General features: G+C 33.2%; 1 protein-coding gene across 1 annotated transcript in view; it reads left to right on the forward strand.

Moving 5' to 3' along the window:
* The first annotated feature begins 7,154 nt into the window (after nucleotides 1-7,154).
* Nucleotides 7,155-22,715, forward strand: part of LOC106125224 (lachesin) — a 32,158-nt gene continuing 16,597 nt past the window's right edge. Inside the window, exons 1-3 of the mRNA XM_013322333.1 lie at nucleotides 7,155-7,303; nucleotides 17,197-17,374; nucleotides 18,792-18,898. Of these exons, the coding sequence (XP_013177787.1) occupies nucleotides 17,302-17,374; nucleotides 18,792-18,898 (180 nt within the window). The 5' untranslated portion in view covers nucleotides 7,155-7,303; nucleotides 17,197-17,301. The remainder of the gene's footprint in view (nucleotides 7,304-17,196; nucleotides 17,375-18,791; nucleotides 18,899-22,715) is intronic.

Raw genomic sequence — 22,715 nt, forward strand, 5'->3', positions numbered from 1 at the left:
CACTTGGCTTTGCCTGAAGCTTTTAACTAAATTAAATAGGTGACGATTTTTTAACAATAGTTTCAGATAAAGGTTAACTGAGATATTGCGGAACATATTATAAAATAAGTTGATGAAAATAATAGTCGACAAAAAACGTTACTCATACTGAAACAATTAAGTTAAAAATAAAATAAATTCTATATTGATATTCCAGCTAAAATAACTCTTTCCTAATAACTTATATCTCTGAAATTAATCTTGCAATTATATTTTCTAGTAAAGAGCGTGTTATTTTACTTTAAAGGCATTTTCTAGCACTAAGTGCATCTATGCAGTTAATGCAGCTTTCGCAATATCAGTTGGGATTCCTCTTTACCGCATTGCTCTAAACATTTCACTGTTGTACTTTATATTTAAGTTACTATTCCAAATAATAATGCTTTTGTAAACCCACAATACGAATATCATTTGTTTTTTGTGCTTCTATACATCCGTTGTCACCTTTATATATTCAACTTCCTTTAAGAAAAAAATCATTATTTATTTATTATTACTTAAATTAATTTACTTTTTTAATAAATAGTTTGTGAATTTTTATTTTATTTTAATGCTAAAAGATCAGGAAGTTTCAACATAAGTTACCGTACTTTACATTACTTACAATAACAATACTATACTTGTTAGACTATACAATAACGTCGATATTTTTGATGACTGATAATGAATACATAACATAGGTATCATTACTTTGAAGCCTTAGCCTCCCTTTAAAGAATGTTTTTCATATAAAATGAATAAGTAAGTGAATGAAAAGCTGATGGATAAAGGCGTTTACTTTGAATAGATGTGCGACGAACCTTTCTTATCAGTTGCGAGGACTCAATTGAATATATTTGTGGCCGGACTAAATCAAGGTCCAATCTAATGTTTACTGGGAAACGTTACATTTTCATATAATCTATTTTGATTCAATAATATTTCAGATGTGCCAAACATAAACATGGAGTTTTATAATTCCAAAACGTATATATTTTTTAAGCTTCATTAAATTTGTATCTCATATTACATAAAGTAACAGAAAGCGAACAAAAGAACAAATAATAAAGACTATTTAATTGTTAATCCACGCTGTTGATCTATTAATGTTACATTTTGTTTTAAAAAATTATTTCGTAATTCATATTGATATTTAATAATTATTTCCGGCATTTCAATAATAATTAACTAAAAAATATTTCCAGAACCGGAAATAAGGACCATCAAAAAGTATCTAACTACAAAAATAAATTAAGTTATTTAAAAGCTATTGATATATAATTTTTATTATCGCCTACGAAGAGCTACGATCTAGTATAGGCGTTGATGAAGGCCATTAAATGGGCAGACATGCACAGAGCAGTCAATGTTGTCGTACTTCAATGCAATAGTCCATTAAGAGTGAATGTAACTATCACAAATGTGTTTGCTACGGCGCTATAACTTGCCCACACATCTGCACCTACTACTCCTTGCCGAAAGCTCTTTCCAATAGTTGTATTAAAAATAATATTGATGCTAAATTATTATTGGTGCGATTGTAAAGAGGTGATATAAATATTAAAGTATTTACATAAAGTTTCGTTGAATAATTTATTGTTTTATCTATGGCTATAGCGCGCAGTCCTGAACGGAAAATTGACCCAATTACTGAGACATAATTGACTAGTCAGGCTTTTGGAGTTCCCGCATTATTGAGCCTTAACTAAAATTTGTGCAAAATCACAGCTTTTGAACATTTAATTAACAAAGTGCGCTACAGTACGCCGCATAAAAAGTGCGATCAACAAAGCGAATTTTAAAATTTCAATAATCTCATCCAGCTTGCTACGAGTACGTTTGTCAATGAGTTGTTCTGAATCAGATTTACGTGAGTTTTTATTGATGTTTTGGTCGTAAGTGGATTATTGAAAATAGGAGTTTTTAAGTTGTTTTAAAATTTTCATGAAGTATGTAACGCACAATTTTGTCCATCATCAAAATATAGCAAAATAAACATATTACATTTTAGAACTAAAACATTTTTTTTGTACTTTTGAATAATGAAGTTTCCATACATTAATTTCTTTTCCAACACATAATTTAAATAAAACTGTTCTCCCCTCGCGATTATACAATTATTATTGGAACACTTGTGGATGTCTGTATATATCTGTCTCGCTCCCTCACAGTTATCTGATGCCAGTAACAACTGGCCCCTTGATAACAATCAAGGGACTCCTTTGATATCTAACGGTTATCTAAAGTAAGCTCGCAGGGAATATAAGCAACGTTAAAAGTTAAACCATCTTTTCTGTATTATAACTTTTTCGCTGGGTTTCCGTAGTTAATATTACTTTAAACGATTCTTCTACTACTTAATTAATTATATAATATTAAACCTACTGGATTAAAGAAATCTAGAAACGCATACATGTTATAAATAATTATTAGGGATGCTCGCAACATGCGCCACCGGCGACATATCGCCGCGCTGCCCGCTGAATTACAATTATCTATAAATTTCTCAATTAATTTTTTTTCAGATACTGATATCATAAAATTGTCGAAAAGTATCTTTTTATCATTGCATTTTGTATATGTTAGCATAGTTATGATTTAACTAGTGTAAAAGTTTTCCATAACAGAACATATTTGCTGCAATCCAACGATGAAAGTTTGAAATGTTAAGACCAATGCGGAGTAATTCAAAGAAACTTAAATCGTCCTCAATAATACGGAGCGAGTCACGTCGCGCGGTACATCGCCCAAACTTGCTCCTGCAAAATTGTTCTTTTCGCATTAGGAATTTATCCCGCGCCCGGCGCAGGGTACGATACATGGCAACGGGACTGAGAATTGGATTCTCATTAACATATTGATAGACTTAATATTTCAGTCTCTCTGTATGCGGATACGTTTTCAAAGTATAATTAGATAATGTAAAGATTACAATTGTACAATTTTATAAAGACGACGTTTCACTATCATATAAAGCAATGATGGGACGTAAAGGACAAAGAGAAATTAGGTACCTTAACTTCGTAGTGTCGCAACAAGAAATGAAATTATTTTGTTATATCACAAATGATTGTTATCCTAAAGTTAAGTCACATCAGTTGCGATTAATATATTATTGCGTGATTATATTATTTGCTACCAATTGTTGAAATTTTACCACGACATTTCTGTCTAGTGGGAATCGATCTCAAATATTTTCTGTCCGTTTAAATATAAGTTTAGCATCGCCACGCGATGCGACAAACTTTTCCAGAGTAATTAAACTTAGCAATGCCATAAATTTCATTAGAGATAATTGAAAAATAACAAGAATTCTTTACTTGCATTGCATTGAGTTCTGTCTTGTCTGTCTGTCTGCCAGCCATGCCTCAGTTTAGTCTACAAATGCCATTTATTAAGAGTACACTTAAAAGGACTAAAACTTTACAAACATTTGTCAAATGTACACTTTATTGCATTTGTTATAAGGATTAAAATGATAACTAGCTATCTGACTCTCGTGTCGTTTATGTCTTATGTATGAAAGAAGCAAGTTGAGCGTCTAACACGAAGCTTTAAGTTTTAACTAGTACGATATAAGAGTAAATTTCCTTTGTATATGATAGAGCTGAAACGTTGTTCTTTTGCACAAAAGGTAGTTTCCAGTACTAAGTGCATCGAGATCTCTCTACGTGCATCCGTTTGCAATGTCAGTTGGAAATTTCTCGTTACCGCAATAATCCGCGCCCAGGTTCATATAACATTTTGCAATATTTCACAATTTAACTTAGGTAAATTTACCAGCGAGCGTAACAAAAGCTGCGTCGTGTCTACTCAATTACAGCGCTGTAGACAATGCAATATGACATTGATAAAACAAGCAACAATTTTAAGTGCAAGACTTTAATTGTAAAATAGCAGCCTTCGAAATGTGCTCACGTAGAAATCTGTATTCAAACTTAACTTAAAGATATTCACATAGAACATTATTTTAAATTCTTCAAACATTGCGATTTATTTCTAGTAGTTTTGAATATCTCCTCGGCTTCAATAGATGCGTGTGTGAAATCGAAATGAGCGGCGGCCGGCGAGCCGTGGCGAGGTGTGTGTTGTCTGAATAGCCTCACTAGCTACAGTTCCCTCCGTCTCTTTACAATCATCATCCTTATTTACATTTGTATACCGGCCTCTTCGATCATCATTTCTACATACATGATTTTTTTATAACATTGTACATATAGTTAGGTATCTTTAATATTCAGTGGTAAAAGTGTATTTGTTATTTTTTTATGATAAATTGTTGTTAAATATAATGACTAAGTTGCGTGGTTAAAATACTGATGAAGGATATCGTTGGGTAAAGTTTTCGATAAGCAAACTGAAGCGTCTTGCTTGACACTAACGTATTTTACACAAACTGGATAATGAGGAGGGACGAGGCACGGAAACGCTTGTAGGTTTACGTAACGTGATCGAACGAACAGTTTGAATGGATGTGCGATGAACCTTGCTTATCAGTGGCAGAGGTCGCCTGTAAAATATACCTATAGCTCGAGTTATTACGGAGCATGTCAACCCTCGGAGCGGACCATTCAAAATAGGACGTCAGGCGAAAAACTAGAAAAGTTACACAAGCTTTTAAAGTACGCAAACAGGGTTAACGTTCACATCCTACCCTTTGAAATATTAAAGATACATTTACTAAGATTAAAAACATATAAAGTAGTACTTTACATGTTAATACATTACCTTTTTATGTTATTACAGTATTTTAGAGCTAATTGCTACTAAAACTAAGGTAATGTGGTGGTGTAAATATGTGTTATGACATTTTAACAATAATTTATTGCGTTAGTGTTATATTCGCCATATTCTGATAGTACTTTGAATTATAAATTAATTTTAGTTTAATTAATATGCTGTAGTAAAAAAGTAGATATCTATTGCAGTAAGAGTTATACGTGTAAATTCGAAATCGTATTTATCATAAAGTAACATTAAAACACTAGTAGCCAATAATCTGAGGACATTTAAATGCTATTACATTTATGCGGTCGGTTTGGCCAATAGCCAAAGCTGCTGCGCGGCGAAGAGGTCGTTAAGATTGTAAATTTAAAAAGGCTTAGTTCCCAAGTATTTCTTGGACAAGTTTGCACAGTTACGTCCATATTATTATTAGTTCAGGCTTCTCTGGTATTCAAATATTTTCTTTTAATTAAAGCGGACAAGAAGATATTGGCTGTTCCCTTTAGTATATTTATTTTAAAATCATATCTTGAGGTAAAACAAGGTAACATTTGTACTCTATGGCAATTAGTAAATTCTCTTACAAAGAATTGTCGGCATGGTCTATTTACTGTTATGAAATTAAACATATTCTTTTGTGTTTGCAGAACAAAATATGGCTTGTATATTTGAATCAGACAGAGATTAGCAATACATCGGTATGCAAGTGGCAGCAGAACACGCGAGCGAACGCATTCGGCCGGAACGGTGCGAGGTGCTGGGGGTGTCGCGGGGTAGTGCGGGCGGGGAGGTAATGTGCCAAATCAATCTAATTTGTCAATGAAAGTCAGGCGCAGACGTTGATTGCTTCATGTGCCTATAAGATGTCGCTGTTGACGTCGCACAGTAAACATATTTTTCTCTTTGGGAATATTTAATTTCGCCCTTTTCGAGTTTCTTCCGTCTTGAGTATTAGTTATGTTTTGTATAAATATTATACATATACGTCAGTGTGTTATGAAAGTTACCAAAGTCACCTAGAATTAGTTTTTATTAATTATATCGTTTTATTTAGTTAGTTTTAATAGAAATAATTTAAAAATCATGAAAATATTAATATTACTAATACGTAATTAATGTAAAATGTGACCTAAATATAAATAACACGTAAGTTATTGACGGCATTTTAGCGCTCATGTCACCTGGACGATTTACTAATCGGAGGCAATTAATGTTAAATGAGGAATATGGTAGCTTGGAAATTCTCTTACTTATCCATTAGCGTGGACATTTATTATATAAATTCAGTGATGATTGCTTACTCAAATAAATTAATTTGAATATTAATAACTTCTTATTTTCATGTTTTTCGTTGCATGTATTTATTAAAAAGATTTAATGTCATATGATTTCAAGCTAAAAATGGCCAAGAAAGTCAAAAAGAATGTTTAGATAAATACTGGTAGCACTACACAATTAACATGTTTAATTCGCAACTTTCCGTCATTTTTGTCATATTTATTTGTGTATTTTTCCGGTGTTTGTGTGGTATTGTTTTGCACATAACGTGTCTAATTAACTGTCAGATGCACGTTTATTGCGCTGCTCTAAAATTACCTGCGCGTAGAGTTGACATTATATTCGTTAAACCATTGTTTTAAAATAGTTTAAATATTATTTAACTGTTAACATTAACAAACACTTAATAATAATTAAAAGTTAATTCGCTGCTGTAAATTTATATTTTCAAACATTTGATAGACAAAATAGATGATTTCATGCTTGTCTACAATAGAGCAGCATTTTCCGTAACTAAGTTTATTTTAATTGTATGTATTGCACACAATATTGTAGAAGAATTGCTAAACTTTAGGGGCAAAAAAATATTTCTCGGCAATAAGTATGTTATTGCCTACTCGTAGCATTTCATGGACAAACTTTGAACTAGTAGTAGACATCTAACTGTTGATAAAAATATGTTAACAAAACGTTCCCGCATTTTTATAAGTCTTTTTTTTTTGGATAACTATTATTGAATTCATGGTGTCAACTACAATCTTGTTTGTTTGTCGATGGCCAGCGCGGTCAGCAGACTGCGGCCAGCTGGTAGCGGACAGTTATTTGGTGTAAAAATGACATGTATGTAACATGCATCAACATCTTGTGCCGTGCAGCGCCGAAACGGCTAATGGAGTACGATGCAGCATCCACTGCAAGGGTTGAACGACCCAACGCATGCGCGGAACAACCCTCTTTTCGGGCTAAATAGCCAACGAGCTGTCTTAGTGCGCGTTCATTCTAACTGCGATCAAATTTCGATCTTAGCATGTAACGTAGTGGATGCTTTTGAAGGTGGCGGCGCTCGGTGGCGGTACGGCCGGCAGCGTTCAGTAGGTCGTGGCTCGCCGCGACTCGCGCGCGTATATCTCGCTCGTAGCGTCTCGTAGCTCGTACACCGGAAAAACTTTATGAAGTTTACGTTGTCGTAGCCGACGGAACGATTAATGCGAATTGTTTTTCTTGTATTATAACTATTTGATTATTGTTTGTGTGTTTACAATTGTGGGATATAAGATATGAGGTGAGGTTTTTATATGATGTTATATATTTTTATTAATTATTTATTAAAGCTTTAAAGTTTTGAACTTTTAAAGTTTATGGTTCAAACTTATATAGATAAATATTTTCATGTCTAGTTAAACATATGTTAATTGAATTTATTATTTATCACTTTATTATTATTATAACATCACATAACTTTGAAAAAGTTTTATTAAAATATTGAATAGTGATTTTAATCAAATTCAATATAAAGTTATACAATGCTTAAATACAAAATAAATTGAGATTACATTAAAGTAAATAACAAATAATAAGATAGAAAAGCCGCAACTCCTCATCATAGTAGATGTATCGTTTATTTAGTATAATTATTTATTTTTTAAAAAAGTATTATATATATTTTGTTATCCATCTAAATAAAAGCATGTCTTACAAAAATATAAAGAAAATGATAAAACGACATTGCCGTCATGTCGTTATGCTTTAAATGATGCTGCACTCAGTGACAATATCCTACTGTTTTAAGATGGAATTTAACAGTTGAGTGACGCTAAAACTCACTTTACTCATAAAACTTCACGTCGTAAGTTTCATGTTCTAACTTTTCAAAATAAGGAGACTTTTATTTTTGCAATGTGTCCATCAACTTTACAACGAAGTATATAAATTAATGTAACCCAAATGGTTAGATACTGATTGATATAAAATCTTTTGGTTGGTAATAAAATTTAAAAAAATATGTATTTTATCATTACACATGTCGAAAAGCATTTTACAATATGTAAATTTAAATGCTGTTTTTAAATTAACTAGGAATCAATACGGAAACACTTGTTATGTAGTGCATATTCACGGGAGAAAACTATTAATACGTTATGCAATTAGAGTCAAGTGGCCCTAAACACTAATCGCTAACATAATTAATAATTCAGCACAGAGAAGCGATTCTGCATCACACATTCATGTCATATGCGACGCCTCAGTTCCGTGAAATTAATTAATCTATTCAATATTATCTATGATGCGTATTTAAATTACACGTAAATTAATTAATTTCAGATTAGCTCATCGGAACAATTGCAATTAGTAAACAAATATAAGTTAAATGTTTTTCAATTAAACTATGTTTATTAATAAAATTAGAAAATAACGTTTTATCGATTATAAAATTCGTTCCGCGATAAAACGCACAATTATCGGATATTTATAATTGTAGGCAGATATTTGGTTTGCAAAAAAAAAAACTAACTTAACCTATTAGGCAGTTAAATTACCTAAATAAAAACCTTCGATACCCAAAATAAGAAAAAAATAAAATCGGAAGAGAATTACACAATATACAAGAGAATTTTCCCAACAAATTGCTCTCAACATTTTTTTAAGAAACCCTATAATTTCCTATCGTATGTTCATATTCAATTCTTATAATAAAATTTGGAAACATTTCGATACAATGACGGGCGTTGAGAGGGAGTTTAGAGGCGATACAGAATTCACGGAGACGTAACAAGCGGCCGCTGTACAATAGCACGGGGCAGGTGTCGTCTTATTTGAGATTGATTAAACGCCGACGATTAACTGTGAATATTCAATACGTCGCTTAAACTCAAACTACGGCTTAGATTGATACTTGAACAAGCATCGATTAAAGTCTTCTCTTTACAGTTTTTATTTTGACTAAATGTTATTTTTAAAATATTTTAGTACTAAAATAATTTTACGATGCAAAAGGAAAAGGACTTAGTTCATATAATACACTTTAAGAACAAAACATTTTTATTCTCCTTAATAAATAATTCGATTTTCATTAACTATTATAAGCTTTTCTTCCTGTTTTAAGTAGTTCAACGAGAATAATAATTACCAGGTTTTGTTATTGAAAATTTTTCCTGCATTTTATTATAATCGTTTCAACTACATTTATTAATGTTCTTATTTGTTTCTTAAAATGTAAATTTGTTACGATTGAAGATTTAATATTAGAATTGCAGCTAAGATTTCTTCGATCTATGCAGACCAAAGCATGTAGAATATTTCAAAGTTTAAGTACGCATAAATTAAGCTAAGAAAATATAACACTCTCCTTACTGTATGTTTACTATCATTTGCTTTTAGTGTAATTTTTAATTAATACTCTCCAGGATGCTTTCTAACTTAATTATGATCAATAAAAAACCTTAAATACGTAATAAAAGTGTTAAAACCCTTACAAAAACTTGGCATTTAAAGTTAACAGATATTCAAAAAAAAGTTTAGGAACATTTTCAGCATCATTAGAATCCTCAATCCCAATTCTAATTTAACTTTTAACGTCGCCACTCAAACTCTATTTATGTTGAATTAATCGAGACTGAAAATTGTGGCGATATTTCATGCGAAACGATTGTACTCGTAGCTTCAAATGTTCTATACTTTATAGCATAACCATAGTTACAAATGTTGGAAAAAGGCAGAATTAAAATTGGTATGATAAATCTAAAGTAATATGGTTTAACAAATAACTCACACCAGAGTTCTGTGAAGTCTTATACCGGTCGAATACGGCTTTTGCCACTTAGGTGCTCCAGAAGCACTAAGTAAGAACTTCCTTTACCATAGTTTCAGACAGTCGGGCTGGGATACCCATATCCAGAATTCCTAAAGTCAATGATAAAATTCTAAAGTATTAATATATTGTGTGTTTTACAGGTGTTCGATGTTTTTTTTATAAATATCGTCAAATATTACTGAAATAAAATACGTATATTTATAAGTAGACGGACATTACAATTTAAATTGTACTGTCCGTCTACTAACTAATATAATATTTTTTTAAGTCTGTGCTGATGAAGTCGCGAGAGACCGCTAGTATGTATATCAATAAATTCTATTTTAATCCCAAAGTAAATATTTTTCTTCGTACCATTTTATTCGCTACTTCGATACTTAAATATACATATATTTTTTCAATTTAGTCTGATAATATGATACATTCATGAGCGGATCTGAGCGTAGTGCTCCTACACATTTTATATTCTTTCTATTTGAGAATATTTTATTTAATCTTGTGCAAAGAATAGTGCAAAGAAACCTCTTATTTGTTTGTCTACTAAGTCGCTTTGACAACACCTACGGAGATAACGGATTATGCATTCTTAAGGAATAAAATGCGTTGCGAAATATAGCTCATTCCATTTTTAAAGGTGTTTGAAGTTACTTGTATGAGTATGATGAATTCAATTTATTTTGGTTGATAATTATACATTATGAGAAGAAATACTGGGATAATAGTTTGATTTATAATGTTAAAACATAAAACTATTTAAAATAAAGTAACATTTGCAATGTTGGTTGTTTATCAGGAGATAATCTGTGCATTGTGCGCAATAACGCCGGGCGTTTGTTGCGGCACAAATAACGATATCATCCTGACAGGGGCTATGAGGCTGAGTTGCACCATTAAACTAGTTTCACACATGGGCAAAACAGTGAGGTAGTGCAGTAGACACAGGCCAGTACTGTTTCAACTATATGCGTTCAATCTGTAGCAATACTGGAGTGCTTACTGTTCTGCCCTCGTGTGGAACTAGCCTTATAGCGTAGCACTCTCCGTATCGATACGCCGACTTCTGTCGTATCGTAAACAACAAACGTAAGCACTGTTATGATAACAGGCTACCCTATATGCTTATATGATTCTCTTTCTTATAAAGTCTTTCACTATAATGCACGGTTAAAGAAGATAAGCTTTTCTCTCTGACTTAAAAGAAATAGAATTTTCTTTCTGAGAATGCAACGTAGTACATAACGGTACTTCTGCGCAGATCCATTATAGTATGTATGAGTTGTATTTACAGAGAGTTTATAAAGCAAAATATAAGCGTTCAATATTCAGGTAGAAAATCTACAGACGATCGCCGATTTCACAGTCATCAAATGTTTATTACTGTTTATTGACATTAGTAAATCTTCAACAGCATAAAATATAAGTGGAACGTTTTCCGGCAACCATTGAAACCTTCATCTGTTTTCAATTTCGTGGAGTCTATCTGCCAAACTTGTCGGGCCGGGGGCAGTGAGCGCCGCTGTGCATTTCAATGGTCCAGCCTCCGGCGCGCCTCGGGGACTTGCCGCAAATGCGCTATTGTTAACAACGACGGGACAAATATTCACTCGATCCCCAAGTGATTTGACCATGCCTTAATTTTGCAGAAATAACATGAAAGAAGCTGACAACATTTAGAATATTTTGGAGTACTGGTGTAATTTGAGTAAATATAATATAATTTCATTTTGGAAATAAATATTTTTAAAAACACTTAACTTAAACATCTTGGACTATAAACACGATAGAATACTATTTGTAAATTCCAAATCCATAGATTATTTTAAATACCTTGAACATCTTCAAAAGTTTCTTATCTTATTAACATTTTGTCTGTGTATACATTTTTTTAAGGATCCTTCAACCGGCAAAAATATTAAAATTTGTTAGCGAGAGCACTTGTTGGAAAGTTCATTAAGCGGCTAAATTAGTTTCCTTGCCTAATTATGAAAACGACTCGGCAACAGACGTCCATCTCACACAGATCTGCACCAAAACAAAAATTATAAATAAATATAAATCTTAGTAAATAAATAAATACATATTACAATTGTTTAATAACTTTACATAAACAATTTCAACGTAATTTAATGAGTACAAAGAAAATTTTTGTAGCTTATTTTTTTTCTATACAAAATTATATTAACATCGTCCACTACTAGTTTTAAAAAAATATATGAAGTTTAACATGAGTAGATTAATAAAAATTTGTTAGCCATCGCAAATTTGAACAAGCTATATAAATATAGGGAGACCGTGAATTAACAACAATAGTCGAAATTGAAAAAGGCAATTTATTTAACTGGATTATGTCGCATTATTGACATTTCATTTCAAACTAAACAAACGAACAAAAAGCACATCACTGTGACTGGAATATAAGCATAAAATAACAGTTATTGTTCTTTATGATTTAGTATCATTACATGTTGCTTTTTATACTTTATCTCGCAACTTTCGTTCGAACTTTAGATAATTTATGTTCAACACTAGACAGCCCGTTTAAATTTGCAACATGTAAGCAATAAACAACTTTATTTACATTGAAATAAACTTGCATTTTCACTGACAGCTATAAAGCTGGGTTTCGATTTATAGTTAGTTTTACTATCTACTTTATTTTAAGCCAACTATGAATTAACATTTTCAATGTAATATTGTTACTTGTACTTTAGTTGACTGCAGAATATTAGCTGCAGATAAAATCTTTAATTCGAGCTGCAATGCGCTTGCAATTAGTGTGGCTTTGCTAAAATTTCTTCAGTTCGTATGCGGTACAATAATAGCCATATTAAATTCTCTTATATTTTTTACTGAAGGAAAGCAAGACTAAATTGTTATTCTTAACGACTGCTATGTATTGTTAGGGTTGTATTATTACTTTTATGTCTATTTTAAATAAATAAGGGATAATGAACAGTAAGGTGATACACATATTTATGTTATAAGCTGAACAATTATAACATATTTAAACATAATATATTCAGTACTGAAATAGTTTATCTAGATATACAAACATGTTATCACAACTGATACAGTTAATGTTTACAACAGGAATACCCACGCATTTTAAATCTCTACAATACAACAGTTGAATCAACTCTATTTATGTAGATCTTCTATAGGTGTGGGAGTTATAGTATATTTCTGCTATATAAATCTTATTAGTATTATAAATGCGAATGTTTAAATGGATAGATAGATGGATGGATATTTGTTTGAAGGTATCTCCGGAAAGGCTCAACGGATCTCGCTGAAATTTTGCATAGATGAAGAACATAACCTGAAAGGACACATAAGCGACTTATTACGTTTTTTTTTATTCTTGTGGTCGAAGTCGTTACATAAATACGAATTTTAAATAAGATACATATACAAAGTACGGTTATAAAAACAAGCGGTTTGTTAGATAGCAAACGATATATCATGTCTCAGACTAAGCCCCGTAGTATTCGGTAGAGAGAACCGATGTTTGCGACAGTTGCTATGAAAGTTTAAATGTTTGCAAGATATATTAATTACCTTCTTACTGTGAGTTCGTATTACTGAAACATTCTTATAAGTTGTGATATCATTTATTACCAAAAGAACTGAGATCACAACATGTACTGTGACAATTTGTAGGCACTAGAAATATGTAGTTAAAAGGTTACAAGTCTGTGAACTTATACAGTTACAATAGTGACATCTCTTGCAACATTAAGTAAAAGAGTTCAAAGTTATCTGGTCGAAGTTTTTCATTATGATTGAGTTTTTTATCTGGAATAAAAAAAAAGGTAACGGAAAGTATAATTTAATTTCCCAGTTGGTAAGGAAAGTCAGAGAGTGTCTGCAAATTATTTTGTGAGATCAGTCAAATGAATACTTCTGGGTATTGAAAAACTCCTTTAAGGAATTGCTTCGTAGAATTATATTTACTACTGTTTTCCTTTTTGTCCCTTATCTCTATATTTTTCAAAGTAATAACTCTTGGGGAAACAATCTTTTTTGGACCATTTGTGTTATTTCAAATGTGTTTTATAATTAGTAGATTTCTAACAGGCATTGTTGGGTTCCATTTCAAAATGTGCATGACAATAAAGTGCTTAGTCTACGTTTGTGTCTGAACTTACAAGAAGAGGTACGATGTTACTTATAGAAGATTAAATCAACCTTGTACAAACCTTAATTAAATAGTTTTCTTTGTTGAAATTTAAAATATATGAGGTAAATCTATACAAATATTTTAATTTTACCGCTAATAGTAACCTCTTGTATGCATAAGGCCTTTCATAAGTCGACAGCGGTCGCTTCCGTGAGGCGTTTAATATAACAAGATGAGGCAAAATTGTTTCAAGTCACGCTCCTTATTACCCCAGCAAGGTTTCAGATTTTCATTCTAATCGCATTATAACCTTTGGAAATATTCATATCTTCTTTTAGAAAAATTGAAAGGGCTTTAAGTATTCAGGGGTCCAAGCGATAACCGATTTGCAAATTTTCAATAACCAGCGGCTGCTAATTTGAACGGCTGGTAGAATTGCATGGTCATAAAATAGGATTATTAACGCAAAGCATTAATATATTTTAATTAAAATTATTTACATAGCACGCTGTGCAGGATTAAAACAATTTTGTCTAGGAAAGAATCGCATAAATCAAGGACAGCACATAAAAATAAATATGACCCCTGAGAGTCTTTTCAAATATCCCGGATATTACAAACGGACATTACGCGGAAACTTCGCGGCATAAATATGAATTTTACATGCGATTACATCAACTAGAAGTCTAATAAAGTTGTTGGATGCGATGGCGGCTATTCCGGGAACAACATTCTAACCGGGGCGTTTTTAACAAAATGAGACCGTTTTCAAGCTACTTAAGCTTACAAAGTCCAGGGAACTGCCCCCGGGGCAAACTGTGAAGCATACAGATGAATTATAACCGCGCAGCGTCCGCTCGACGGCCCGGGGCGCTTTCCTTCTATGGCTTTTCAATTTGCAATTTTATCATCATCAAGATAAGAAACGATTCGCTCTGCGATTCATAAATATCGCTCCGGAAAATTTGACAAAATATTTGTGCAAACATTTTTATCGCCGACGATATCGGTGTTTGCTCACTGGGTTTTATATTAGATTTGATGTGGAGCAGTCGCTGTCTGACCATCGCCGCGACCCCCCCCCCCGCCCTGCCCCCTACCAGCTGCCGGCTGAATCGACAATGTTTATGGATAATTCCGCCTTTGTACGACGTGACGTTACCGAACATCAATGGAATATTTACTTTTACTTTGGTCGCTGGAATTACTAATAACCGCCCCCATTTCCCTGATCATCCCGGAGGTGTATTACTTTATAATATTCACAATGTAGCCTGCAGTATCTCTTTTACATTGATACTATCATTAAATAATACACTTTTACGTCAACTTGTGCTAATTTAATGTAACATTTGAAGCTAACCAACAAAGAACTCAAATTATGCATCGTATATTCATCATCAGTTCACTATACGTACCCAACGAGGGGCTTGGAGCCTACCCTAAGTTAAGGGTGATTAGGCCAGAGTCAACCACGCTGGTCAAGTGCGCGTTGGTTGACTGCACACATACCTTTGAATTTCTTCTCAGATATGTGCAGGTTGCATCATGATGTTTTCCTTCACCGTAAGAACTTCGGATAAATGTACATATATAATTCGAAAATCGAAAAACACATTGGTACATGGCGGGATTCGAACCCAGGACCTGCAGATTGCAAGTCAAGTGCTTGATTCCTGAGCCACTGACGCTATGCATCGTATATGCCTGACTTATGTGATCCGCAGACGTCTTATAATGCGCAGAGAGTTTTTGTTCTTTTAACAACTGTATTCAATTTAATTAGTATTTGAATGTATGTTTAATATGACATCAAAAGTTACGTTGAAGTCATTGTACATTAAAATTGTCATTTATTATTGAGGAATATCGGGAAAAACTTTTTTTAATAATCGTTAATTAGCTTGATTATATCTTTAACATACTTCAAATAATTTTGATGTTGTATTTATGTTTCTGTTACGTATTTATTTATGTTCCTCTGTTTAAATATTGCGAGTATGACTTCCCACATCTCTTATGACTTGGGACATCATTCACTTTGTTCCCTTCGAGGTTCGGTAGGTTCCAGCTGCGGTCTCAGATCAATCGTTCGAGGATACTTAACGAGACTTTAGTGCTATTGAAACTCGTTTTTAGTCAAAGGTTAAAAGTTTTCGAAACATTATTAGAATTTCAATAATACTTAACAGAAGAACTTTGGAACTACCCACATTTTATATATGTAGGTCAGTGTCAGAGTAAATACTCTTAGTAATCAACAAAACAAATTAAAAATAAATTAAATTGCTAAGCGTACGAAAATGACAATATCGTGAAGCTACTAACATCACCTTTCCTGCCTTACGTGGTTGAACTACAATAGAAATCCCCTTCCCCCGCGTGCGGTAGCGTCAGGTAAAATGGAGCACGTCGGAGCGTCATCAGCTAAATAGACGGCGCGTTACTAACGTGACGACACACAAGAAAACCGAGCGTGTAAATGTCGCCATTACTACCCTGCCAGCTTCTTTGTTTATCATGGCCTCCGTACTCGCAAATAATTGCACTCGTGTTTTACTTATTTGCGTGACTAACTACCGCACTTCGACTAATTGATGACTAAGGAGACCCTTAGTGTAGAGTTTTGAAAGTATATCTAGACTAAACGACACCGAACAGGCCAGCAGTAAAATAAACTGTTAACGTTTTAAACAAATTGTCTTATCCTCTAAACAGAAATCAAATATATCTGTTATAAATACTTGAAATCTGTAACAAGCTACAAAAATCACTCGAAATAGATAATAGTATCGATTAGAGCAATACAACAGCCGGATTTAGACCAGCTTGTGCTCTGCGCTCGGCGACCTATTGCCCACCACCACCCTTCAATATCTCAACGTCGAACTTTGCAGACAACCTTACTCTGCCTAATATTATAAATGCGAATGTTTAGATGGATGTTTCTTAATAGATGTCTCCTCAACGGCTAAACGTAACTTACTGGAATTTGTCATAGATGTAAACATAGACTGGAATAACATAAAGGCTACTAATTAAGTTTTCTTAACTCCATGCGGACAGAATCGTAGGCTAAAGCTAGTTAATATATGAATACAATTCAAATCAAACTTTTTAATAATTCTACTGATATTGATATATTTTATATCAGATGTTTAAAAATATTTAAAAATACGGCTGAAATGTGATAAAGATTATAGTTAGATATAACATTACTTATGATAACTTTGTCTTGTTACAGATACTAAACGTGAACAATGAAAGTGTCAGAACATGTGATACAATGTGTGGCTGAGAATAGTGTCGGGTAATAGAATGTGAGAGCAGGTACGGAGCTGATGTGACCATGAGCTTTCGACGAGGGTCCTTCAAGAGCTTTGCTATAAGCATCATACAGATCATTACGATCATATCACAAGGTAAGCTTAGCTTATTTCAACATACACTATTACATTTCTTTTATTACTTAAGGCTTTCATTTCCTACTTAATGTGTTTTTTACATTGTTCTTATACTTTGATAAGTATATATCCAATCTTATAAACAACAATAATACAATTGGAAGTTCCATCTAATACGGGACTCATTTTACATTCCGTTATTGTGAAGCAGAACATCGGCGTCTCATCAAGCTACGAAGCGATGAACATCATAAATGAAACTGTTAATGGGCTAACTAACTTTCCAAAATTACAACAAAACTTTTCAAATAAAAGCAGCCTCAAAGGGCGCAGAATCTTAATGAAGACAATATTTTAAAGGGTTTCGAACTTGGTATAATTAAATCTCGCTTCTCACATCTGGAGCCGCATGTCTGCGAACAATCGCCACCAAAGTTATTTGCGGCGTCAATCTGTTTAAGTATAGACATAAGTTCTGCTAAAACTTATGACATCGTCCTTCAAATTCTAACCTTTTTGTTGTCTCATTGACTATTGCTAATATAATATTAAAAACATCAGTCGTGTTCCTAAATAAACACCTATAACTGTTTCATACGCACTAATGTTAACGCTTGTTGCGCGACTAATAAGATTTAAAAGGCGTGCGGTAAATCTGACATACTTAGCTACTTATTTATCTTTTTTTCTCAAATTCCTCTTTCTTGCTTATAATTATTTTCGATTCTCTAATCATCTCATGGCTCATTAGTCACTAGAAATTGTAAATAAGAAAAATATTCAGTCCGTGAGATAAGTTTGAAAGTAATCAATTCACCGTGGAGCGGACGAGCACAATAGAGATCGTGTTCTTTGAAATAAATTCGCCAAAATTTTCTTTCATTTCACCTGAATGAAACTTTTCAACTTTAGAAAAAAATATGAACAATGTTATAATTACTTGGGGTATGATGTCGGGCCCGCGGCGATCGCGTCCTCGCTCCTTGCGCTGATGAGTTTCTTAATATATTCCACTATTTATTATCATAACTCCGTGCTTGTATCAGTATACACAATGTTTCAACAATATTATTACCTCTTAACCTCCTACAGAGAGATATGTCTATTTCTATTTATAACTCCTTACAGTAATAAGTTAATCCTTCAATAACAGTTAAATATATTTACGTACATATAATTCTGTAATAAAAGATCATGTCTCGAGCATCATTAGCGGCAATATTGCTTACAAAGCGGTCCATTACTTACCGACTTCAGCTGAACTTTATCAAGTTGTTTAATAAAGGACGGTTGCCCGTCATTACAAACACTCAAATTTTGATTTAACAGTTGATTGAGAAAGACTGATGTCAAATATTTTTATTTATATTTTCCTCATCATTTTTCAATTTCCAAATGTCGTAATGTAATGTAACATAATACTTTTGTATGTCAGTGCTGACAGAGGAGCCGCGCTTCGCCGAGCCCATCCCTAACGTGACGGTGGCGCTGGGCCGCGACGCCAGCCTGCCCTGCGTCGTCGAACATCTCGGCACATACAAAGTAAGTTATCATCTGTATTAAGACAATTGGATTGTCTGTATATATATAAAATATATACGATGTATTTGCATAGCTGATAACGAATAACCTATTTGAAAATAATTGTCTGTCCTTTCGACTTTCTATATGTCTGTCTGTATGTCTGTCCGCAAGGCCGGGTTTTTACCGGGTAATCTCATAGTCAATCTTTTGACCTTGTTTTAAATAAAGATCCACAATACGTCACTTATTATACACTTAAATTATTCTAGCTGTACTGCTTTTTAATTTAACAAAACAGTTTTCAGAACAATGAGTTTCATTTATTAGTAATATTTTATACAATTAATTATCCTCTCAAGTTGTAAAAACTGCCTTATATTACTAATTAAAAACTATAAGTTACACAAAGATTTTGTTAAGAAAACAATAGCTATACCTCTGCCCACGATTATTCTGGATCTTTGTTTGATACCTATTACAAACTATTGTAAGAAGTAATTTTAATGTAATCTCTTTTTAATTAAATATAAACTTTTTGGATTGCTTGCTACTGAAAAAGTACGCAAACGGTTGATTATATTTTTTCAGTAGAATTTCATTGTTAACTTTGTTTTATCAAGACAGTTATAAAATGAGTCTAAAGAGTTGTATTACTAACACAAAGCTATTTGTTCAATAATTGAACACTTAACAGTAGTATTAACCATAGCCACAATTCAAAACATCAATAAATAAAAATTAAAGGTAAATTGATTCGACATTAAGTAAAAAAGCGATTATAAAAAATAATAGAGTACTATATCTTTTAAAAAAATAAAATTGCAAAAGCATTCGTAGCGGCGGCGCAACGAATACTACTTTAAAGGAAATATCGACATCGATTGCGTTTAAATATTGCATTTTATGTGTCGACATCTCCCCGGGCCGGCATTATACGAATCCTTTCGAATAAAAAACGAAAACCATTCCGGCACCGATATTCAGCAGCGAAAATATTCGTTGCGGGAAAGCAGAGAACAAGTAAAGTGGAAATATGGATGTTCATGCGAAGCCCTCGTGGCCGCTCGCGAGTTACACGAAGATTTGCCTATATTTACGACGATCTCTTTTTTTCGGGTGAATTTAATACGTACATACGTTAGAGCAAAGAACAATTTATTGGCGATGTCTTCATCGCCCGATATTTTACCGTTTTTATCACCACTACGGCCCATATTTTACCGTAGCTTATCTAGTTTTCAACATCATTTATTTGAATGGAAAATATTTGGGTATTACAAGACGATTTTTAATCATACTTATTTACTTATTATTTTTAAATCCCTAAGATTGGATGAAACGATGTTTGTTACTACGTATCACCAAAATAGCTTAACGGATTTCGATGAAATTAGACTCCTAAGTGTTTGATACTTTCCCGACTAGTTTTACGACAATAAAAAGATCCTGAAATGTTTATTTTTAAAATAAAAGCAATGTTAAATTGGTTCGTATTTCTAACTCAAATTTCGTTATAAATAAACGTTTAATATTTTCAATAGGCTGGTATAAATGTACTTACAATGTTCTTACAGCTCACAGCGCCGTTTCAAATTAGACTTGTGAAAACAGTTCAAGTAACTTCTCTCCAAATATCAGACATAATATAATGTTGTTATCTCCGAACGCTCCTTTCTAATTCTCTTACTCGAAGCGCGAGTTGTTCGACTCAATGAAAACCGTTATTACACTAATACAGTCTTCCTTTGAATTGACTCGAGATGAAGCGATATTATATGTATTCACAGTACCAACTCGTGAGTGGAACAATCGAAAAGTATAATTGCTTTCGAAACGGTCTTCTGTTACTTGCCACAAGCGCTTCTCAAACTTCCTCCTCAAACAGTTAAACGTTAGTTGTGTTTGTAAATTCTCTTTAATTCTGTCTAGTTCGTTGTATTTAATATCTTTTACATGTTATATGTATACTTGGATGATACAAATGAAGTCGAACCAAAAATAAAAATAAAGAAATTATACATCATTATGATCAGCAAAGTCTGTAGTGAACAATGATGTACCTAGAGATACTAATATTTTATTTATAAATACTTGGTTGTTTTATACGATAAGTAAATACAGCTGCATACTCACACCTTTCTACACTTGGCAATTGGCGCGCCGCTGTCGGCTTCGGCAGCGGGCGGGGTGTCCCGCGGGAAATCTGCCGCAGCTCGTCAGCGCCACATCCTCTTCGCCTATCGACGCCGGAACGTGGGAGTATTTGCTTAAAGACAAGTCAATTACGTCTCTATGTTACCGCCACGCTACGCCAGTAAGGCAAATTGACTTCTATTTTAAGCGACATTTAGGAAAACTTTCCCGATAGTTTATTTTAATTGGACATATCATACTTAAATTCTCTATTATTTGTTTATTTAGATTGTTCTGCGTACAGAAACATGGTTTGAAAATAATAAAACTACCTGTTCGCATCAAAATGTTCTTTGACTTTTATTGGATGCTGCATGATTATTTTTACTAACTTACGAGATGGTAATGAAATTAATGGTAGGTATAAATTTGTTTTAGGGCTGATGGTCATCCAGGAAACAACCTTTACTCCTAATATTCAAAAATTCGTTGTATAACTGTTAATAACATGCGATATATCAAAGCAATTCATTGCGCGACTACTTTTGTTTATACAGAGACCCAATTAACTTATTCATGAAAGCGACGGTCGGCGGGCTGCGGGCGGCGAGCGTCGGGCGGCGGGCGGCGAGCGGCGGCGGCGGTGGCTCGTGTGTTGTCGCCTAGATAATAATTAGAGATTCAGAGATTACCCCTCCATTATAATGTCGGCTAACTTCTCTCCTTTGCCTTTATGATATAACATATTGAACTACGCCGTAACATTGTTCTAATATAATTTTTGTAACAATATTACCCTCGGGTACATAAATTCTCTTGTTAATTATATTAAACAAAGTTACGGTTTTGTTCAATTAATTGAATTGGATCTGAATGGAATAGTTATTTTAATAAGTAATCGCTTTTGTGTTTTGTTTTAAAATAACTAGAACACAGACTTGTGAATATTAATTTCTACTTTATGTTAGAAGAATTCTATAACAAATGTAATACTCTTTATAAACAAACGAACGTGCGGAATTAGTAAGGTCACAGTGTAATCAGTTTATTATGTAATTGTATACATTAGCGATGTGGAGCGGCGATAGATTAAGCGTTGCTCGAAGTTGAGCTGCAGTTAGACGGCAGTTGGTCGACAGTTGAACTATGGTTGAACGGTTAGACAGCTGACCGAGTAATCGCATTATTCAAATGCTTTTCATATGCATTTCTTAAACAGTGTCAATCGTTTTGTCACTAAAAATGAATTACTATTGCATCTGAACTGTAATTGAATCTTTTAACATTTGAATAGAAACGTAACAATATACATGTTTATAGCAAGATTTATCTGATTTAGACTGAATCTATAAATAAAAAATAGTAAGGCGTTTATATACTTCGTTAATAAATCGGTTGTTTGTATACTGAGCAATACATCGTCCCCCTGCTTCCTTGGATATGACTGAAACGGTTAGTCACACAACTATTGACAAATGCTCGCTTCCTAAACCAATTCCTACATATCTTTTTATTTCACATCAGAACAAAAATACCAGCTTATAGTAAACGATATCGCTTAGTTATTTTTCAATGGACCATGAATAACAGAATGTCAATATTATCCTCTTCAGTAATTAAGCACGCGGGGCGGCGGCGGCGACAGTGGAGGGGAGGGGTAGGGGAGGGGAGCAGGACTGCCTCGCGCCTGTATCTTGCACTG

Source organism: Papilio xuthus, unplaced genomic scaffold (assembly GCF_000836235.2).
Source record: "Papilio xuthus unplaced genomic scaffold, Pxut_1.1 DF825928.1, whole genome shotgun sequence".
Lineage (NCBI taxonomy): Eukaryota > Metazoa > Arthropoda > Insecta > Lepidoptera > Papilionidae > Papilio > Papilio xuthus.